We start from the raw sequence: 21,797 nt of genomic DNA, 5'->3' as shown, positions 1-21,797 counted from the left end.
TTGCAGGCCTGATCCTAACCACTGGACTGCATTAACAATGGACGTGGGGAAGAATGTTTTGGAAATTTGTTTCAAATAAGGATGGGTTCTATTTTGAAGCATGCTGTTTATACATACACTTTTCCCAACTGGAACCTCTCATGTTAGTAGATTGTTGTTTGCATTAGCCTTCCTTTTTTTTTTAATTTGTCAAAGTTTTTGGCTCAAAATTGTCATCTGCTGCTGCAGTTAAGACCAATGTGCAGCTTCTTAGATTATGTGAGTCTTTCTTTAGGAGGCACTTAAAAATGCTTTTATTACATATACTGTTCAAAATACTGGTCCCTTTTAATCCAAGAAAGGCTCAATGAGAACAGTGAGTTTGATGGAACAGTGATTAAAATGGAAGTAGAAACAGATACAGACCGTGAACGCTTTCTCAATGTCATTTTCCTTAAGCAACTGTTATCCAAATATTTCCTCGACATTTTTCCATAGGGCAACCACTATCGTGCTCAGGACATTGCTAGCCTTGACCATGTGTCCTCCTTCAGTATAGACTATGACAGATTGCCCTAACAATCAGCAGATAAACACTAAATCTTACCATGCTCATCCACTGCTCGATTTAAATCAGATTTCCAAGCATCATCCTCCCACATCCAACCAAGAGGACACGTGAACTCACGTGGCGGTGGAGCTTTTTCTCCATTCTTTTATGTAGGGAAGACATAATAGTTCTGTGCATTAATAGATGAAACACACTATATAGCAAATCCTAGAACTCATTCTCTTAAGCCTTTACTTATCCAGTGAAAAATATAAGTAAGTCTCACCACATCTGTGTAACTCTCTTCAGCTGCTTTCCATTCCCCTCCAGGGTAGCGACTCTCATTTTCATATACTTCATCAGTAAACTCAGTATGACCAGCATCAGCTTCAGTCAACAAACTGCAAGTCCAAATCAAATATAATACTAAACCAAATGTATTTTAGTTAGCTACAGGGAATATATAGAAACAATGTAGAGAATGTGCACATGTGCTGGAATTCTGGATTGTCCATCTTTGTGAAGGTCTGTTTATTAATAAAGTACAGTGTAGCCCTCATCTATATGAGGGCTACTTATTTCCTTAGAATGTCTTCCTAAAACTGAAGCAACTCCAGTAGTAGTAAGCAATAGGTGGAACATTACTCATGAGTGACTAGCAGGACTGTTTCAACTGCCATGTTGTGTTTTTCAGGATCTGCTTTCAACACTTCCTCTTGGAAAAAGAAAAAACATCATGTATTGAAGTGTAGGAAAACCTAGACTGCACATGACGGTTACATGCACCCCTAATTTAGATATATCTTGCTATGTACTAAAATTTTGCCATGTACTTAATTTTGTTCCCTTTTATGCTGTTGACAAGGCAAGTCATCGTTGGCTAATATTTTTCCAATGTGCAAATAAAAGAAATGAGAACATTAAATCAGACCAGATAGCCTTGATTTCCACTTGTGATTAACTGTATTTCAGAAGGCACTAAAGTATGTTCTAAAAATGCCATCTGCTGGTCAAATAAAGCCAGGCAGATTATTTTACAATAAAAGCAGCTGAAAGGCATAAACATGCTTCTGTATTTTAACAGTAGGATTTTTTCCCATTATCTGAGAAGATATCTCCATGTCTGTTATTGCTTTTCTTCATGTCAGATTATTCATTGAAATAAAAACTATTAATTGAATATGAAAATAAATCCATCCATTCATACCTATAAACTGGTACGATTTAAAAATTGATAAAATAATAGCACATATTTTTCTTGCACGGTTTTTCTATAGCAACAGTCCTTTTTTTTATCATCAGAACACAGGAATTTAAAATGGGCTGAACCTTTTCTTTTAAGAAAAAAGAAAATAATATCTTTCTCTCTTTTATCATCAGAACACAGGATTTTAAAATGCGCTGAACCTTTTCTTTTAAGAAAAAAGAAAATAATATCTTTCTCATGCTGGCTTTTGTTTATGAAACAAATAATTTACCCAGTCTGTTTTAAAGTGTGGCAACACAAATAGCTGGACTGGCACAACTCAGGAGTTGAAAACCTCTGACAGAGCAAGGCTGAACCTGCCAGAGCTGGGGGATGACTGATGTCTCATGAATTTGGTCCACCAGGGGATGAACTGTCATATGGCAGCACAACTTTAGGCTCTGTAAACAATCCCTGCCTTGAGTCAGTTTGAGAAATAACCTGTGACAGTTAAGGAGGGCAATGGAACTTCTCAAGATTTGGTGAAATAAACACAAAAACCCATCCACTGTATGCAAACAACCATGCAAATGCTGTAATGGTGTTGACAGAACATGAACTGCAGATTTATACTGGACGTCAGGGTTAAGTTTCTATCTATGGAAGATCCAGACACCTAAGGGTGTGAAGCCATCACAGCTGGATCTGAGAACCTTACTTAGACACGAGTGATCCTCACAGTAGCTTTCTAGGAAAGGAAAACTATTATCATCTCTTTTTTAAAGATCAGGCACTGAGACACAGAGAATATGAGCAATACACCCATCATCACACGCAGACTTCTAAACCGTAGGATGGTTCCTAGGAAATGGATGCATTCTTTATGTTGTAAGTTTTATTTGACTTTTCAGAAAAGGTTATTTTGTTAATGTTATGTTAATGATAGTGTTATTAACTAGCTTTGACTATTGGCTGGCTTTTGCTGTCCTAGAAAGAGATTTTAAGCTGAACTTTCTCAGACAAGAAAACAGAAGCTTTTACTCTACACACTGAGATTAAACTCCTTAATTCCTGCCTGCATAAAATTTTAAAAAAATCTGACCTTCTTTCAGGATCAACTGTCCATTCTCCTTCCCACTCCCAGCCCTTTGGGGGTAGAAAGTACTCTCTCTTCAGTTTGATTTTTCCTGTGACATCGGAAAACTTGTGGCGACCAACAAGTCCTGAGGTACCCCACTTTCCAAAAAGAAGAGCCTGATTTTCATACTGTTTGAGAAGAAAGAAAAATATCAGTACATTAGGAATAATAGAAAGATTTTAGGAGGGGAAAAAAAAAGATATTATGTAAACTGTTACAACTGAAACATTCTACTATACGTTTCCTTTCTCTGAAATGGAGTACTCCCTTCCCAAATGACTCCGCAATGTCATCATTATTTTCTTCTTCATTGTCTTCTATGCTGCCTGCTAAACAATGATTCTACTGCTAAACTAAACTATCTTCTCAATGTAATGCCTCTCTACAACTACAGTCAAACTTCCTCCAAATTAAAGCTTTGTTAAATGAAATCCCATTACATTATTCAAACAAGTTTCTTCTGTTCCCTAAATGCATGATCCTCTCGTTCTTTTCCATCTCAGCTCTCCTGTTTACAATCTCTTCTTTCATAACATGTAGAACTGAATTACAGTCTTATCATGGAAGCTACCACGGCCATGATTCTGATATCAGCCTCGTTTAGATTGTATATTTGTCAGCCCAGTTTATATTGTATATTTCCCGTTATGCTAATGGGATTGTTCATAGTTTATGATGGTCTTTGGTTTTCTGCTCTTATTCCTGTAAAATTGTTGGATTGCTGTATGAAGAGCAAAAAAAGAGATATTCAGTAGCTCTTTAAACTTAATACTTAAATAATGGCTTTGAACATCCATTGACTATTCTAAGTGACTTACTACAGCACTGCTAAATATTTAAGCATAGGTGCAATGGTGACACAAGCCTCTGGAAAAATGTCTTCGTTTTCATTACCTACTATACCGATATTGGTTTATGTGCACCATTAGGTGATGGGGCACATACAAGACACCTGCTGCTTACCATTATAATTCAAAATCTCTATTATATGCTGTGGGACTATTTCAAGCATTTCTATTCCAAATTTGTTAACTCTTAACATTGAAATGGTATCATATTATAGCCTTTTGTCAGCAAAATCTACTGGTTTTGACCAGTTTTCCTATACAAAAGAACCATTATTAAGCAAAACCACTTGTATCCAAGTATCATTTGTAGATGTGAAGAATCAATTAAAATCAAAGGATTATTCACATGCCAAAACATAATTGTCTAGATCCCAATCTTAATTACACTGACAAAAATCTAAAATAAATTTCTTTGAAATCACTGGAGGTAACCAGATTTTTATGTGATTAACCAGTTCAGAATCTGGTCTGCTGAAGTTCATCTGGTAGGCACAATGGACTTGGTCATTAACTGCCTTGAAAGGGGTCTGCTTGTTTCAGTATAATAACTACTACCCCACTTTCTGCCCAGCATGCAAAAAAAATTTCAAGAGAGATCCAATTTCCTTGAATTACTAACACTGACGTCCAAGTTTAAAGTAAGAAAGCAATGACAGACATACCATTTCTGCAAAAACACTGAACGTTCCCTCTGCAAAGCTATTAAACTTCTTTTCAACTGCACTGAGCCCAAGCCAAATGTTAACTCGCAATTCCGCAGGCATTTTGACATCTTTTGTCTTGTCCTGTGGGTACTGGCACATGAACAAAAAAAGTTATTCTTTGTTATGTTATGCAGGTATTGTAGCTTTCAGTAAAGTATATACAATAACACAGAGATATGAGTAAAAATACATGATTTATTAATCTCTTCCTGTACTGCATTTCCTCAAAAACCAGTAATAAATTAGTTCAGGAAGGAAACATTCTTTAAATGGTACCTGCCTAGGGCATGTAAAAACCAAACACAGTATCAGTAGTATCATCCCTGTTCCTGTATATTCTCACCCATGTTTCATCCAGCAATGAGTTTTTCATTATGACAATAACTTAAAACTTCAATGTTCATGTTAGTGTTTCTCATCAGGAGACTCTGGAAATGTAGAGGTTAGTCAGAATGGTTCCCTAAATGTAGAAGTAATGCATCATAACATGCATGATAAGGAGGCTTGCATAAAAACATGAACACATAGGCTTGTCTGCATTGAAGCATTAATTAATATAAATACTAGTACATTGACAAACTCCGTAAATGCTATTGTTCTACAGTCAGATTGCTTTTTTCCTGGTTGATTCCAATTAATATAAACTTAAATGGAGAAAGGCATTCCTATTCAAGAGTAAGACTCAATGCAGAGAGACATACTAGGGAACTTCTAGATGTAGACATGCTCTATGTTACTTGCAGAGAACCATCCAAAACTTTGAATAGTTTTTTCAAACTTCTGACATACACTAATTATTCCCTCTAACAGTCTCCATTCATGTCCAACCCCAAAACACCAACCCCAGTAACACTTTAAAAGTCCTATCACAATTTTGAGCTCTTTCAGAAAAGCCTGAGTTAGGGGCTGATACTGGTTCTGACTGGCTTATGATGAACTTTACAATTTCTGTGATATTTTGAAGAAGCTATAGGCAGTTGGCTTTGAATCTGTCCTGAGTTTTGACACCTCCTTGTTCATAGTTCATTTGCATGTTTCGTGCTCATGTCAGAAGGCACTACAGTTTAGGGAGTTAATTATTTTTTAAGGGCTGGGGATGGGGGAGAGGTACCTTTAAGAAGATTGTTTGGGTCTTTCCACAGTGTTTACCAGATGATTCGGGGCTTGTTGTGGAATAGAGCACTTGGTGTGCAGGAACACGAGCATAAGCCAGTCTTTTCTCCCCTCGGATCATCCATATGATCACATCAGGCATACTGTTTTGTGGCTGTGGATTATGTGTGGGGAAAACAAAGTCAAGAACGCTAATTAATAGAATGTTAAACTAGTCTAATGCTTAGATAGCAGAAACATAAATTAGGATTTATGTCAAAGGATTTATCACTTAGAGTCAATAATTAACATGAATTTACGATAAATAGAGGAAATAGTTTTACTTTACAAGTACACGCAATATATAGTTCTGAAACAATCATTAAAAATACCATTGAGATTGTTGGAAAGCAAATGAGTTTTATTAAAAAAACAGTTCCCATAGCTTTTGCAATTTTTTCTAGAGGCGTTTTGTATCTCAATTCCTTTATGGCGACTATAGTGACTGAACCCACATGCTAATGCTTTGGATTGACCTGCTATATATTTAAGTGCTTGTAATGCTTCCACGTTAAGGGTAAATCGTCATAAGACTTTTAGCAGAAGGCAGAAATGGCTTACTATCTTTTTGCACCTTTGTGCATGCCTTTGCATGCTAGCTGCAAGTTTGCCAGATTAACTGCTCTTTTTTTTAAATGAGTAACTTTTCACAGCAGAAGTGAGGAAGAAAAAACCCAAACATTTCTACAATGTTTCGAAAACCAATTGCAAGATAACTGAAGTGAAAACTTAAGAATTTGCTGAAAATTTAGAAAGCGCAGAAACAAAACAGATTTAACTCTGTTAGAAGTTGATTACTACGGCTAACAAGCTGTGGAAGTACAACATATATCCTGCGGTCCCTGAATGGGCAATGTGACTTCCAATTCTGGAAGGAAGGAAAGGACAAAATACTGTCACTTTAAACAGAATATAGTCTATTCTGCAAGTCACAGAGTGGTTATTTCCCAACACACATTCTCAGTGAAGACTGCTAACACACTAGAACACTGTATATAAGTAAATACTAATTACAGAGGGGAACATGTTTACCTTCACAGCATCTAAAATTACTATTCTAAGGAGAGTGGATATTGCTTGATCAGCAGTGAATATTACACCAGGTTGTGTTAGACAGCTATTTCTAAACTAAGTGAATCACTGGATCACTGGTATTGTGTAGTACTAACCTCTTCACTCAGTTGCAGTAATTTATCCAACCAGTCCTCAATTTCTGTCAGAGTGGCTTTCACATCAGTAGCTTCATTTCTCATCCTTGCTGCTGCTTCTGCAATCTGTGTGAGAGACTTGAGGCGCAGTTTTTGTATCTGAGTGTCAAGGACTGTAATATTGGATTTGCCTTCTATGAGGGGAAATGGTTTACTGAAACAAAAATATTTATTATGGTTAATAATCTTAAGTGGATTTTATTTAGCCGCACACTACATGTGGACACACATGTTGCATACAGTGGCAACAGATTGAGTACTATTATTTCCTGTGATTGAAAACCATCAGAACAGTGCCATAGCATCTATTTCTGCAGAGATTTCCACCTGACAAGGTGTTTACAGTAAGGAAGGGAAATGCTGTGCTTACATAACACACACCAACATAGAATAGCTCGAGGTGTATGTTTTAATGTAATTGCTGGTAACCAAACCAAGCAAAATCCATTTCCCTATATATTCAAATTAGAAAATTATTGTCTCGGAATGTGCATCTTAAAAGATTAAATCAGTGCCTTCAGACCAAGATTAGGTTCCTTTCTTTCACTGGAAACTGTAAATTCTCAGAAACTCAATATACAAATATGGCTTGTGCCTATGACTAGACTTACCTAACCCTCTGGCATGAAAACATTGAACTCTAAAAGAAATCCAGAACACAGAACTTCTGAGTCACCAGAGGGCAGAGTAACTATTCAATAGAATGAAGAAATCCTATAGCATCACAGTAGAGCCCAGGAAAACTGAGCTTTTTGAGTTGGTGGAGGTTTGAGGAAAAGGCAGCTTTTCAAAGACCAATGACTATATCCTTTTAACAGAGTTCATTAAGAGGCCTTTAATATACTTAAAAAAAAAATTCCAAAGACACTGCTGCGTCTGAAAAGACTAAGTCTTCTCTGACTTATTTTTAATAACAAGCCATGCACTTCTAAGGGCTTGGATTCTGCAAAACCTTGATACTGACTATTGTGCCTTCCACTGTAGTTAGTTCTACTAATCTGAATGCAAGTGCTGCCTGCCCTGGGTGCAAGTACTTACTCATGAATCAAACGTAATAGATCAGAACTTCCAGAAATCCACCTCATTTTAGGTTTAAATAGTGCACTGAAAACTCTCTCAAACTCCTAACTCTTTTAAACTTTAGCATGGCAAGGAAAATTGTTCTATGAATTTAACACAGGGAATTATGTCTTTGACACAGGTTTCATGAGTTTGCTGAAAAAAAACATAAAGAGCATTGTACCCTATAAACAACAGGAAGCTCCTTTGGTTGATATATCTAGGTGCTATTGCTCTGTAATTGTTGAGTGATAAGATATTTTGTAAAACAATGAACTGAATTGATAACAATGCAGATGTGGGTCAGGAGGATGGGTTGACATAACTGATAGAAAACCTGAAGTTCCTATGCTCACTAGATGGGTTCATGTGACAATAATTTGCCCTTCACATTTTGCTTTCGTAAAGTCAGTCAGTTCGTTCTCTCTGCTTTCCTCCAGATCACAGAACACATGCTATGAAGTTACCAGTTCATATTTTGACATAAGCTTTCTATCATATAATTCTTTGCTAGCATATACTGATCTCCATTGTTTGCTTTTTCCTCTGTTCACTTTTATATTGGCTCTACAGCTTGATGAATTTGTTCTTTCAGTTCAGGTTCTCTGTTATTTCCTGTAATGGATAATAACCGTTCTCTCATTTTTCCTTTCCTTTTCCTGTGCTGTTTCATCACCCATTTATTAAATGTTTTTCAAGTGTCTCTCCCCACCTCAATGTCGCCCATTAATGTCTCTTTCTTATACAATTCCTTCCTCTCTATTTAGAATTTATTCTCCTGCAAAACCCTAAATGCCGACTCCTATTGCCTTCTCTGAACACTCCCATACGTACAGACATGTTGACTAAAGGCTTATTCAAAAATATAATCTTTATGGCCCTTAAGCTCTAAATAGCTTTTAAATTTGTTATTCAGGGCTTACCAATACATCACAGAATTTCTTCCCTCTTCAGTTTCAGAAGTAACATTGAAACATGGGTAAACAAAAGGTACATGAAGAATTCTAAAGAAAGCAAGATGGTAGAAAGGCAGCAGGACCCACAATTTCACATTTTCAGAACAGTCCTGCCTTAGATTTTTTTCAAGAGATGCTGTTTTATTACTGTCAGTGACTAAGATAAAGGAGAATTACAAAACCAGATGGATGACTTCATTGGCAATATCCATGCTGTTTTACTACTTTCAGAGACTTTTGGAATTCCAGTTCTCAGGTCAGTTCATAGGGGTAATCAGTTTTATAGTCCTTAGAATCTTTGCTATTGCCTTTACTAAGTCAGAAAACAAATTCTGAGCAGGCCTAGAATGATAACGTAAGAGATAAAAAAGGTACTTTTACCTTATATCTTCTGCAAGTTCATCAATCAGCTTCAACCACATCTCAGCTAATCGGTTTTCAGAAATTTTAGCCTGCATTCCTGATTTTAAGGTGGCTAAGTTGGATTGCTGAGGAATTTAAAAGAAAAGGATTTGCACTTACAAACTTCCGTTGTGGTTTATGGTCAATACGAGTTTCAAGACTTCAACCTTATTTATTTGTATGTATAAAGCCCAAATAAAAAAAAGACTCATATGTTCAAACTTGATTCACGTTAAACAGGACTATTCCTATGTTCTTTCTCACTGTATTTAAGAATACATGATATTCCACCTAACTTCCAAAGCAAATAACAGTTCTACAGACTTAACATGCCCCTAACCAACACAGAAGAGCCTTCCTGTGGGAATTCCCTGCAGATTCAAGCAGGATTGTGTTGGGCCAGAATACAGACCTATAATTAGCAGTGCCATTTGTTACACTGAGCTATGTTTAATTCTAAACAGGAAAAAAGGAGGGAAAAGTGTCAGTAAACTGTTCTATAATTTGCTCAAAATGTCACTTTTTGATTACACCTCTAAATGAAAAAAGTAAAAAGGAAAAGCATATCAGCAAAAGAAAGATCTTAAGTGTCTTACCAGTCTTTCAGCCATGTTTAGGATTACATTCACAGCGTCTAATCTATGACTTATGTCCTCCCAAAAGGAAGTCAGCGTTACAACTGGCTTTGTGTTTGCCCATGGCAAGTAGTAATAGTAATTACCTGGTGTGAAAGATTTGTATGTTAGAGTTAGAATTCATGGCAGGAATACCTACTGTACACTGCACAAGTTGCTCTATTTATGTACTACAATACATGAAGAATGTACAAGCTAGTCCAAACTTATCAAAGGATTTGTATTTTTCAGCCACTGTAGCATCTGCTGGATGGTAACCTTTTACTTCAAACTCTTTCAAAATCCAATGGATTTTTTTCAATGAATTATCTGTTAACTAACATGTTCATTATTCTTTCCCATAACTTACCATCAAAAACAGCACGACTGTACTGAGTTGTTGATGCCAAAGGTTTACAGGTGGTATCAAACTTGTTGCCATAGTTGCCAATGCTAACTTCAAACTGGATAGGCTCACCAGTGTCTTGCAGCATTGTAGCAGAATGAAACACAGCAGCCAAGCAGAACTTTCGTCTGCGCTGGTACTTCTACAAGAAGAACATTTTTAGTTATATTTCAATATTTTTAAAACAGGATCCACAATTATAGGAAACGAGCAATTTCTTAATGGAAATAATAACTGTAATATTTTTACTAGTTTCTGAGAAGCAACCAAAAAGATATGTGTGTATAATAAATTACTGTATTTTAGATTATAAAAATGTTTCAAATTAACATTTCATACTACAAGGGTATGACAATTTTGTAGCCACACCATCAATAAACACCTCAGTCAATTCTGAGATTCAACTCAATTGTTTCAATTTTATTAAGATCATTCTGCAAAAATAAACAGCCAAGGCACATCTCCATTACCAACACTGACAATAAAACAAGGATTTACCTCAACAACCAGTAAGTCATCATTAGGAATCATCTCTAACTTTTTATTAACAGCTTTGCTTTCAAGTACTGTAGATAGTTCAACCAGAATTCTCCCTCTATAAGCAACTCCTTCTCCCTGTAACATAATCATACATTGAATCCAGTGTTACATATTTCTCCTAAAGCAGCATACTCTTTCTTTAGCTGTACATGATTCTGGCTTCACTGAAGTGTTCTCAAAACTGCTGCAGAGGCATGGATGTACGTATTTGAACAAATGAAATAAAGCATTTGGCTCTAATTAATGCTAGAAGTGAAAAATATATATTTACAAAAGCAGGGAAGTAAGGAATACAAATGCATGCAGAGATGCAGGTAGTGAAAAATCATCAAATACACTGCTGCTCCTTCAAAAATAGCTTTAAAATGAAAACAGATGAGAATGGGAAATACTATCATGCTTCCTTATTAATCATAAATAAAAAATATTACTCAAAAAGAAACACCAAAGGGGGTGTAATGTGAAACAAAAAAGCCCCGTTAAAATTCATTCATTCATTGATTAAAAACAATTGGAGTTAATCTTTTTATTAAAAACAATGAATAAAGAAACTGACCTTTCCAAAGTTTAATTCGTCATATGGGTCTGGGAATCCAGTGTATTCTCTTGGACTTCCATAAAAGTTTAGGTAACAAGGCCCAAATGTTGGTAAAAAGCCAATTTCAGTTTCTCCAGTGTTTACTAACAGAAAACATTACCATTATATCTTTGTTTATTATCATTCAGAGACAGAAAAACAATTAACATTACTATCAAACCCAGTAGAACAAATGTTAGATATTAGTTAGGTATTAGTTATTAGTAATGTAAGAACACTTTATTCTCTGGGCATCCTGTATGAATTTGAAGTAATTACACCAGTGACTGTACTTGCTCCTAACCTCCTCCTTCATTTTACAATACTTACTAGATACTACTTCATGCAGTAGAAACCCCACAGAACAAACAGAACTTCTGCCCCACTCTAAATATCAGTTTTTCATTTATGTGAGAGAGTAATACACTCTTATCTTAACAGAAAATATATTTTCTAGAAATAAATGAAACTGAGTAAAATAACATTTGTAATCATTTGATGCATAGGCCACAGTTACAAAAAAGGATGCACACTGTAGCAGAACAGCCCCCTACCATTTAGCATAGTTAAGCCCACTGTTCTAACTTTTAGTATAATTTTTCTGTGGTTGTACTTCAGGGTAAAACACAGACTACTACTGCAAACTCTAATCGTAACTGCTACAGTGCATTTTTTCTCACAAACTCCCTTTTCAGTAAGCTAAAATTCATACAAGACTGAAAGTCTGCAAACTCAGTTAATTCTCAGTTAAGTCAATGACAATAAACTCTAATTTGTATACATGACTCACAAATTAAAATTTTCCAATGTCTTAATCTAAAAAAAAAAAAATAATAAGGATTTAGATATTTTTGTCAGTTTTAATAGCTAAGCTAGGAAACTGCACACCAAAGCTATTGTTTATTTTCAGATATTTAAAATACCTAAGAACTTGAAAAGGGATTTCCATTGCTAACTTTTACTGTCATAACTTCGTATTTTTGAACAGTGTTCTGTTTTTTAGCAGAAAAATATATATAGGGAAGCCTTAGTTGTATTACTATTGTTATCTTTTGGGTTTGCATTCATGCCTTGCAAATTTATTAGATGAATGAGATTCTAAAAAACTCTTTTTAGAGCCAATTAAAATCTATACCTAAGGGAGTTAGTTATTCTTTCAGTAACAATCAAACGTATACCAAGGCTATTGTATTGACAAATATGATAAGTAGTGCAGAGAATTAGAACAAGGTGAGGAAAACACATGCAGAAACACACTGCATAGTTTTGAGTGAACAGGAAAGATCCTATATTCTTTTCCTTTTTGTATCCTAGCTTGTGTCTTTGAACAAATGATCCTGGTATAAAAAAACATGTGAATTGGGTTCTAAAACTTGCAACAGAAACCGCTTAGAGCGATCTGCAGTACAAAGAAGGATGCATTTATTACAGTAAAGGATGGCTGAGATCAGAAAGTGAAAATCAAGGGTTACACCTTGTATGACTGCTACTGTGACTAGTGAGTGACACAAATGGATAATAAAAATGAATGTGATGTCTTGATGTAAAGTCAGATAAAATCTGCAAAATATAAAGATTTGCAGTTCTCTATTTTGTGTTCCGATACTTTCACATCCTTACATCTGAATCAAAATTTGAATGCAAAAGAACTCAGACGCTTGTTAGAATACCATCCAATTTTTTAAAATATTCTAACTATGAATGGTTCACATCAGATCTCAATATGACTAGATTTAAGGTACAGATCTGTGTTGAATTTATACATTCACTACTTACTGACGCTAATAAATTAAACAGAATATAAATTTAAAAACAAAACAAAAAAACCTACCCCCCCTCAAACCTAGAATAAAAAGAATAAAGATAGCAAATTAAGTATTTGTGAGAATTAACGTTTTGTTACCTTTCAACTGCACTCCAATTGTATTTATTTCTCACTATATAAATATTTACCACGAAGTCTTTCAAACCTGGATGTCAGTCTAAAGAGTTATGCAAAAAGTGGTCTCTCCCAGTTTTAACAGAATCAGATTTCATTTTTCAGACTTTATTTATATAGCTAGCTAAGCATAAGCAAAACAGCCACTAGTTACTGTAGGCAGTTATTTACTTCCACAGGGCTCTGCAGCTGCAAATATAGTTGCTATCTCATAGGTAAGTTAAAAATTGCAAGCCATTGTTAGACTAAGCACTTTATAATTGAAGCAACTGCACACTCAACTCTAAAACACAGCTTGAAGCACCAGCCACACAGAAACATTTTTAAACCAGTTCCAGTGCCAAAACTGTTTTATACAGTTAGTTATGTTTGACACTCTTTCATCATAATGGTGAAATCTTTTAGACAAGTAATTATTAAAAAGTATTTTTTAAGATGATGGGTTTTCTTAGGCAATAATTCTCAGTTTGGGCAATGGAAAGCATAATCAGTAACAGACGAAGATATAAACCTTCATACGATGAAGCCCCTGTTCCCGAAGATGAAAATTCTATATTATGAAAAGAGAAGAAGTTACATGACAAGTGACAATAGCATTTTAAAAACAAATACATCACAAAGCAATCTGCTTTTAAAGTGAATTTGAAGGCCTGAGAAAAAATGAAGTTCATGTGGGGTAGAATTTTGCTTCCTGATTAAAATATGAAGGTATTATTCTTCCTATACAAATTACAAAGAAAAAAAATAAAGCATGTTGCTTACAAAATAGATTGTTTTGATGCTTTTGTTTCAGCTTTGCATAGTTCTCCTCCCCACAAAATAAAACTTTATTTTAACAGTTATTTTAAAATCTTAAGAACATTTAAGAAAACCACTACATTTCAGGGCCCATTAGGATATCTTCATGTACTGAAGACCATAGACTAGTTCAGTTTCCCAATCCTTTAGAAGCCAGAACAGGCTTCAGGCATGGCATTGACCTCAAGGGAAGATAATTTGTGAATTTACATGGAAATGGCTATTCCAGTGTCAGTACCTCAGCAGAGAGAGAATCCAAATAAGATTTTCTCAGTTACTAAGTGCCTGGGTTTGAAGTATAAATGAGCCGTGACTCAGCAGCAGTTCATTACACACTTATGTGGGCAGTACATGTGATCTCTCCAGAGCTGAATTTTCCCCAACAGCCCAGCACTTCTGTCCTTGATTTCCCATTACCTTTTTCTGTAACCCTTTCTTTTGCCTCGGTTGTGTGTGGGATATATGAAAAGAATGTTTGCACAAAGTCTTACTTCAACAGCAGTACTTCTAAGAGAACTTGAAGTTATGCAACTGAATATATAGTTCCATCTGATAAGGATTTGAGCCACTGATTTTGTTTTTAAACTCCTGACATAAGTACCAACTTGAATACAAGGTGGTCTGTCTCAGACAAGTACATATCATATAGATCTCATAAACAAAATGGAAAAATAGTAATTTAGATTCTTATTGTGGCAATGGTGGAAATACTTTTGAGCCAGTGTCTTTCAACCTGGTGTAGACAGTCAGCTAAATAAATGTTAAGCCTTTTTAGCTATGAACTTTACAATTCTGTATGGACAACTAAGATGCCATACAATGTTCACTAAAAAGTTAAAACTTTTTTTGGTCAAATTAACACAGAATCCTTGTCATGGAGCTGGCTCAATTGTATGAAAGATCTTCCTATGAAAAGGAGATTACAGATATAGATCACAAAGAGATAATCAATAATCACAGTATTATATTAGAACACAAACGTAACAGGATTTTTTTTAATCTTTCCAAAAATCTTGGCACAAAAAATGTTTCTTATAATATTGTAAAGAAGAGTTTTATTACAAAGGTATTGTCCAATGGGGATAACATGTTAGGAACTTCATATCCTGCCTAACTAAATTTGTTTTCTTGCAGTTAATCAGTTTTGGTTTTTAGTTTTTATGAAATTACATATCCAGTCACCTATACTGATTGAAGCATGTAAGTGAATGCACAGCACTGCAATTAAAATCCTCATTCGTTGAAGCTACTAAAATAAGGGTTACTAAGAATTATTTGGAGCACTCCTGCAATAGATGCAGTACCCATTTCTAGTAAGCTACCGATCAGAGCAGAGACTGATCCAAGTTCCCCCAGTATCTGAAAGCAGCTTAGTAGTATGCAGAAAATGAGCAGGTGGTTCTAGATAGTTCCTGTAGGCTAACTACTCAGGAACATTCCCCAGCTTTTAGATTCTCTTCCCAGAGAAAGCACAAACATACTTATAAGGTGGCAGAAGAAGTCTTGTCTACTACTGCTCAATGAAGTACTGATTCTGAAACAGTGACTCCAGATTGTTTTTAAATTAAATGTTTTATCAAGCATCTTAGTAAATTTGCATATCTTACTCATGATAGATTATGCTATCACATAGTTTTTTGAATTTGGGAAAGTACTTACAAATGTCATTAATTCATTTGGGAAAGTACTTACAAATGTCATTAATTCATTAACTTTACATATATATACACACACACATATATATACACACACACACTGACTTTTGAATTATTGACTGCTATTTCCATGATTATGTGGTTTAAACATTAACATTTTAATACTTTACTTTGAAAAGTCCCACAGTATGTTTTCTAGGAGCATTGTTTGGAAAATTCTAGAAGCAGATAATCTTGTTGCCACAGAATTGAAGAACTATAGGAAAACACACTTTCTTAGAACACTGATCTTTGCTATTCCTCATAACAGAAGACAGCAAGTTACATACTGCTCAATCAATTACCTTCAACTTCTCCTCCAGAAGCAGCTATTTTTGAGAGACTTAAATATGTTGTTCCTACTACATCATTTTTTGTAAGACGATCCCTACAAAAAGAAAAAAAAAAGAAAGATTTTATTTAAATGTAATGCTGGTGATCCTACATAGAATTAAGCTACCAGTGACTAAATGCACTCCAAGATGGTGTACACACATTTTATATTAGAGTATTCCAGGTGATATTACTAACACTGATGGTAATGGCTAGTTACCATTGTGGGCTGTAGCATGAAGAAGTCACCTGACTTTTACACTATCACCTAAATAGTGATAGGCCTCAGTGCTCACTGCACAAAATTAATAATACTCCCATATTACACTAATCAGGTCTCTTGTAAAGAAACCATGAAGGAAGATACTTAAACACTTGCTTAAATACTCTCATAGACTTAAAAAATACCTGACATCTACAGAACCAGACTTTTCTTCACTTAATACAATTTACCTTGTCTAGTACTTTGATTAAAAGTCATAACTCACCAGTCAACAACTGCAAGTTTTATTTTCTCACACATTGAGGGAAACTGAAAAAAAAAAAAAGCAATTAAAATAGCCCATTACTTATTTCACCTCTGTAATGTTAATGCCTTGAGTTCCAAAAGGATGGCTGTTTTCTATAGAAACAAGAAAAAAACCTGACCTTGATTTGAAGATAAATAATTTGATTCCACTCTGGATTAGCATTTTTCTCAATTATATTTGTGCAAACCTGCAAAAAAATGAAATCAACTATACAGCACATGGAAGATAAAACAGACCAAAAAAAGCATATACTAGCTATGATTCAGGATAAATCATATTCTGTTTGGTAAGATGAGGGTAGCAGTTAATGATGAATCCTGAGTGATTTATACTGCAACGAGCCACTAGCTTTCAATTGGTAAATTCTGCTAAACTGACCTGCATATGCAACAGTAATGACTATAGGAGGGAAAAGAAAATTTTGAAACAGTGTTTAAACCTGAGGCTGGAGTTAACCATATAGGAAAAAAAGCTTGTTATTTCCACTAGCTACAATTTGATCTGCTTTCACACTAGTACTAGTCTCTTTTATCACAACAGTGAAATGAGTCAAAGGCATGACTTGATTCCAGCTTGCTTTATGCAGATTTTAGAGTAGATGAAGAATATATTCTATGGGAGACCCTATATTATTTGCTAGTCATGTCTACTGAAGATCTTGTACATTACTGGGGATGGCAACCTGACTATATAACATAATAAGGAACTGACATTTTTCTTCTTTTAATTAAAAAAAAAAAAAAAAAAAGAAAAGAAAAAAATTGGCTAGCAATGAATATAGGTTGTGCAATTGTGCTTCAGCTCAAATTTCGTATTACACATTAGTAACAAAATGTACAAATGCTGTTAACCTGTCCAGAAAGAACTGTACCATCAGTTATAAAAAGCAATCAGGAACGACCAGTAGGCAAGTGATCTGGCATGCATCAGTTCCTAGCATTTAGTCATACATTCCTTTTATTAGTCATCAGCTTTACACCCATTCTACTGTACCTTGTAGTTTGTTCTCATTTTACGAAGTGAACTTTAGGGCTAATGCTTTCTTATTTCCATAATTTCAATAAACTTAAAAATTTATATTGGCATATGAAATTTGTTCTCAGGACTATGATTAGAATGCAAAGATTCAGATATTTAATAAATTACCTTTTTCCCAGCAAAAGAAACTTCTACAAATGGATCTACCAGGTTTTTTTTGTCTGCTTCTCCTCCAAATATTTCCTTGACAGTCTGTGCAAAAGCATCATCCACTGGAGAGGTGTCAAAGAAGAAATTAAGGTTTATGCTTTTTTATTTTTATTTTATTTATTCAGCCTAAATAATAAATTGCCCACAGTATCCCAGCAAAATCAACCAGCTTACAGATATAGGTAGGGTAAAGTTTAATTTGATAAATGAAATTCTCAACAGTGTTGCTGGTAAAAATGGAGAATATAGGCTTAGAAGCAATTTCAAGAACATAAATTTTTGCAACATCATAAGGAGTGCTGATGTGCTCCTGGGTTTAGAGGCATAGTTGTATTTGAAAAACATTATGCGTGTACCTGTAGACATTGTCATTTGTTATCACAGACATAGGTGAGAAATTATGCTAAGAAAAGTTAAAAAGCCACCTATAGTCTATCAGAAAACATATATACATATACTGAAAGAAATAGCCTTTGTCTTGGCAATACAGAGTTGACAAAAGTAAAATCTCACTAAACAAATTAAAGTCAAACTGCTTACAAGCTCCTGTGCCCTCCAAGGCTGTTTAAGCTTATGGTGCTCAACGTATAGCCCACAAACTGCATGCAGCTTTCTGGGATACTGCCAGTTCCTAGTTACTTATTGCCTGTGGCCATTCAGGAGCAGGCCGATGGCAATACAGGCTGCCTTGGCATCACAGCAGCAGCAGCAGACTAATTTCAGCAGTCCTGTGGCCTTTCCCCCCCATTGCAAAATTGCTGCAGCTATGAGCACCTATGAAGAATTAATGGATGGCTGGGAAGAGGAAGGTGCAGGGGGCCATCAGCGGTACTACTTATTACTAGGATCTAAATGGTCTTGGAAAAGAGGGCTACAGGGAACCAGCAGTCTGATAACCTCTTGAAAGTGGGCAGGGATTGGGATCCAGCAGGAAGTTGACACATGTACTGTATACTTGAGCTAGACATGCATAGAACATCCAGCTTATCTTCAGATCAGCTGTACTTGAATGTTAGTTACTTGCATGTAACTTCTGCGATTGGAGAAGAGCTAATGAAGATGACCCTTTTCCACTACCAGAAGCTGTGTGGCCCACTCAGCAACAGATGAACATTACTAATCTAATAGGTAAACATTAAATTATCCATTACAAGAATCAAGTAGACTTACTGTGCATTACCAAAGGACTTGAAATGGGCGACTTAAGCCATCACAGAATTATTGGCCCAAGTAACACTGTAAAACACTCCAGATGTTTTATGTTCAAGGAATGTTTCTTAACAGCTATCACCAATATTTCTAGTGGTAATCAAATACACCGATGGACAAGTAGTAAGAAGCTACGTACTTTGTGGAATGTCCTCAGCTCTGTAGATTTTGAGAACAAAAGTGACCCATCGAAGTGCAATGCCAGCAGGTAATAATAGATTGCTCTCCACATCATCACCTTCATTATCTCTTTCCCTTTTTTCAACCTGTTGGGAGATACAGTGGTACATAGTATCTGGTATATATCCAATTATCAAGACACAAAAATTAATTCTACCTAAACTATTTTACCGACATTTTTATCTCTAAAGTACTCAATTGCAGGAGTCCATTATAATCACACTTTTAAAATCATCATCATCAGGTGATGATGATTTTGGCACTTGTATAATGCCAACTTAATGCAATTTTCATACTCATCTCAAGATGAATGTTGTGGTAAGGCATCTTACTGCAATTAGAAAATGCATACAACTCTGATATAATTTTCCAGAACTTACTATTCCTCCTTTAAAAATAAATAGGAAAGAAAAGATTTCACCACGAATAACTAAACATACCCTTGTGATTTCAAGAATCATGAGGATAGCAGAAAAGAAGAGTTAATATGGAACAAGAAGGATCTTCCATGGTTCTGGGGACCAGAACTAAGGAGTAGCAGTATGTAAAAGTCTCAGGCAGGAAGAACAGCAGAACTTAAACTACAGGCAATGGTCAAGTAAGAAAAACATCACACAGAAAAGAGGGCCTGTTTTCACCTTGACAGAACAGCAGACAGTAAAGGATTGGATTGTTAAACCTACCTACCGCTTTCGTATGCATCAAATTCCTTGTGCCTAACTTGTAGTTATTGATGGATCTGATTTTCACCTGGCAAATATTTGGTGATTTCTGGTACAGGTTTCTCTATGGCCTTGTCTACATTACATAGTAGTGGAGACATTCCTGACTTAGTCCCAGAACTGGTATCAGTGTGTTGCTCAGCCTCATTAGCTATGCTATGGAGAATTACATATTAGCTTGCATGCAACACCAGGCTAACACACTGGTACTTTTTCCAGGATGTGAAAAAGTATCTACAAATGGTAGATCACCTGCATTTGTGCAAAGCATTCAACACTGTCCCGCACCACATCCTTGTCTCTAAATTGGAGAGACATGTATTTGATGGATGGGCCACTCAGTGGATAAGGAATTGGCTGGATGGTCACACTCAAAGCGTTGTGGTCAACTGCCCAATGTCCAAGTGGAGACCAATGACAAAGTGGTGTTCCTCAAGGGTTGGTATTGGGACCAGTGTTTTTTAACATCTTTGTCAGAGATATCAACAGTGGGATTGAGCACACCCTCAGCAAGTCTGCCAATGACACCAAGCTGTGTAGTGCGGTCCACACACTGGAGGGAAGGGATGCCATCTTAGAAGGACCTTAATAGGCTTGGGAGGTGGGCCCATGTGAACATCATGAAGTTCAACAAGACCAAGTACAAGGTCCTGCACCTGGGTCAGGGCAATTCCAAGCACACATACAGGCTGGGTGGAGAACTGATTGAGAGCAGCCCTGAGGAGGAGGTTGATGAGAAGCGCAACATGACGCAGCAATGTAGGCTCACAGAAGGCCAATATGGTTGGCCTGGGTTGCATCAAAAGAAGCGTGACCAGCATGTCAAGGGAGGCGATCCTCCCCCTCTACTCTGCTCTTGTGAGACCCCACCTGGAGTACTGTGTTCAGCTCTGGGGCCCCCAACATAAGACGGACATAGACCTCTTGGACTTAGTCCAGAGGAGGGCCACAAAGATGGTCAGAGGGCTGGAGTACCTCTCCTATGAAGATAGGCTGAGAGGGTTGGGGTTGTTCAGCCTGGAAAAGAGAAGGCTCCAGGGAGACCATATAGCAGCATTCCAGTACCTGAACGGAGCCTACAAGAAAGCTGGAGAGGAACTTTTTACAAGGGCACATAGTGATAGGACAAAGGGTAATGGCTTTAAACTGAAAAAGGGTAAAGTTAGATTAGATATAAGGAATAAATTCTTCACTGTGAGGGCTGGTGAGGCACTGGAACAGGTTGCCCATAGAAGCTGTGGATGCCTCATCCCTGGAAGCGTTCAAGGCCAGGCTGTAAGGGACTTTGAGCAGCCTGGTCTAGTGGAAGGTGTCCCTGCACATGGCAGGGAGGTTGAAACTAGATTATATTTAAGGTCCCTTCCAACCCAAATCATTCTATCATTCTATGATCAACACACCCAGAGCTGATACAGAGGTTGCTAAATTGGACAGGATAACAAAATTAGCCACTTAGTACTGGATGCCCTTGAAACAACTGGTATATCTTGTCTTACTTTTAAATACTGCTCACAGAGTGAATTATACAGTATTAAAAAAAAGTTGGGGAGACATGAATAAAGTATCTGTGGGGTGGAGAGGGGAAGAAAACATTCAAGTGAAACTTACTGGTGGCTCATCTCCAGTTCCCAGGACAAACATGCTGACTTTCATATAGCCTTTAGCTCCTGAATTTGTATCTTCAGGATCACTCAGCAAAAGCCATTTTCTCATGACTGCATGGCCTAAAATAAAACAAACCCCGCCCCCGAATATCCATTACAAAGTAGCAGAAAACATAAAATCAAAGTCAACTGTTCCAAAAGCATGCTATATCCTAAAACTAAGTATTTCAAAAATTTATTCTGTTCTAGACAGGTCTCAGTAGTGCCATTCAAAACAAGAA

General features: G+C 36.2%; 1 protein-coding gene across 1 annotated transcript in view; it reads right to left on the bottom strand.

The window, feature by feature from the left end:
* MYOF (myoferlin) overlaps nucleotides 1-21,797 on the bottom strand; it is a 73,489-nt gene that overhangs the window by 25,132 nt on the left and 26,560 nt on the right. Inside the window, exons 11-28 of the mRNA XM_082002452.1 lie at nucleotides 21,521-21,636; nucleotides 19,150-19,276; nucleotides 17,760-17,863; nucleotides 16,732-16,800; nucleotides 16,572-16,615; nucleotides 16,056-16,138; nucleotides 13,770-13,808; nucleotides 11,299-11,423; nucleotides 10,701-10,817; nucleotides 10,167-10,344; nucleotides 9,779-9,903; nucleotides 9,162-9,268; nucleotides 6,727-6,919; nucleotides 5,517-5,672; nucleotides 4,364-4,495; nucleotides 2,818-2,981; nucleotides 816-930; nucleotides 587-692 (exon numbers count right to left, since the gene is read on the bottom strand). Of these exons, the coding sequence (XP_081858578.1) occupies nucleotides 587-692; nucleotides 816-930; nucleotides 2,818-2,981; nucleotides 4,364-4,495; nucleotides 5,517-5,672; nucleotides 6,727-6,919; nucleotides 9,162-9,268; nucleotides 9,779-9,903; nucleotides 10,167-10,344; nucleotides 10,701-10,817; nucleotides 11,299-11,423; nucleotides 13,770-13,808; nucleotides 16,056-16,138; nucleotides 16,572-16,615; nucleotides 16,732-16,800; nucleotides 17,760-17,863; nucleotides 19,150-19,276; nucleotides 21,521-21,636 (2,100 nt within the window). The remainder of the gene's footprint in view (nucleotides 1-586; nucleotides 693-815; nucleotides 931-2,817; nucleotides 2,982-4,363; nucleotides 4,496-5,516; nucleotides 5,673-6,726; nucleotides 6,920-9,161; nucleotides 9,269-9,778; nucleotides 9,904-10,166; nucleotides 10,345-10,700; nucleotides 10,818-11,298; nucleotides 11,424-13,769; nucleotides 13,809-16,055; nucleotides 16,139-16,571; nucleotides 16,616-16,731; nucleotides 16,801-17,759; nucleotides 17,864-19,149; nucleotides 19,277-21,520; nucleotides 21,637-21,797) is intronic.

This window comes from Phaethon aethereus (assembly GCF_964289735.1).
Source record: "Phaethon aethereus genome assembly, chromosome: 7".
NCBI lineage: Eukaryota > Metazoa > Chordata > Aves > Phaethontiformes > Phaethontidae > Phaethon > Phaethon aethereus.
This window is presented reverse-complemented; position numbering and strand designations above follow the sequence as displayed.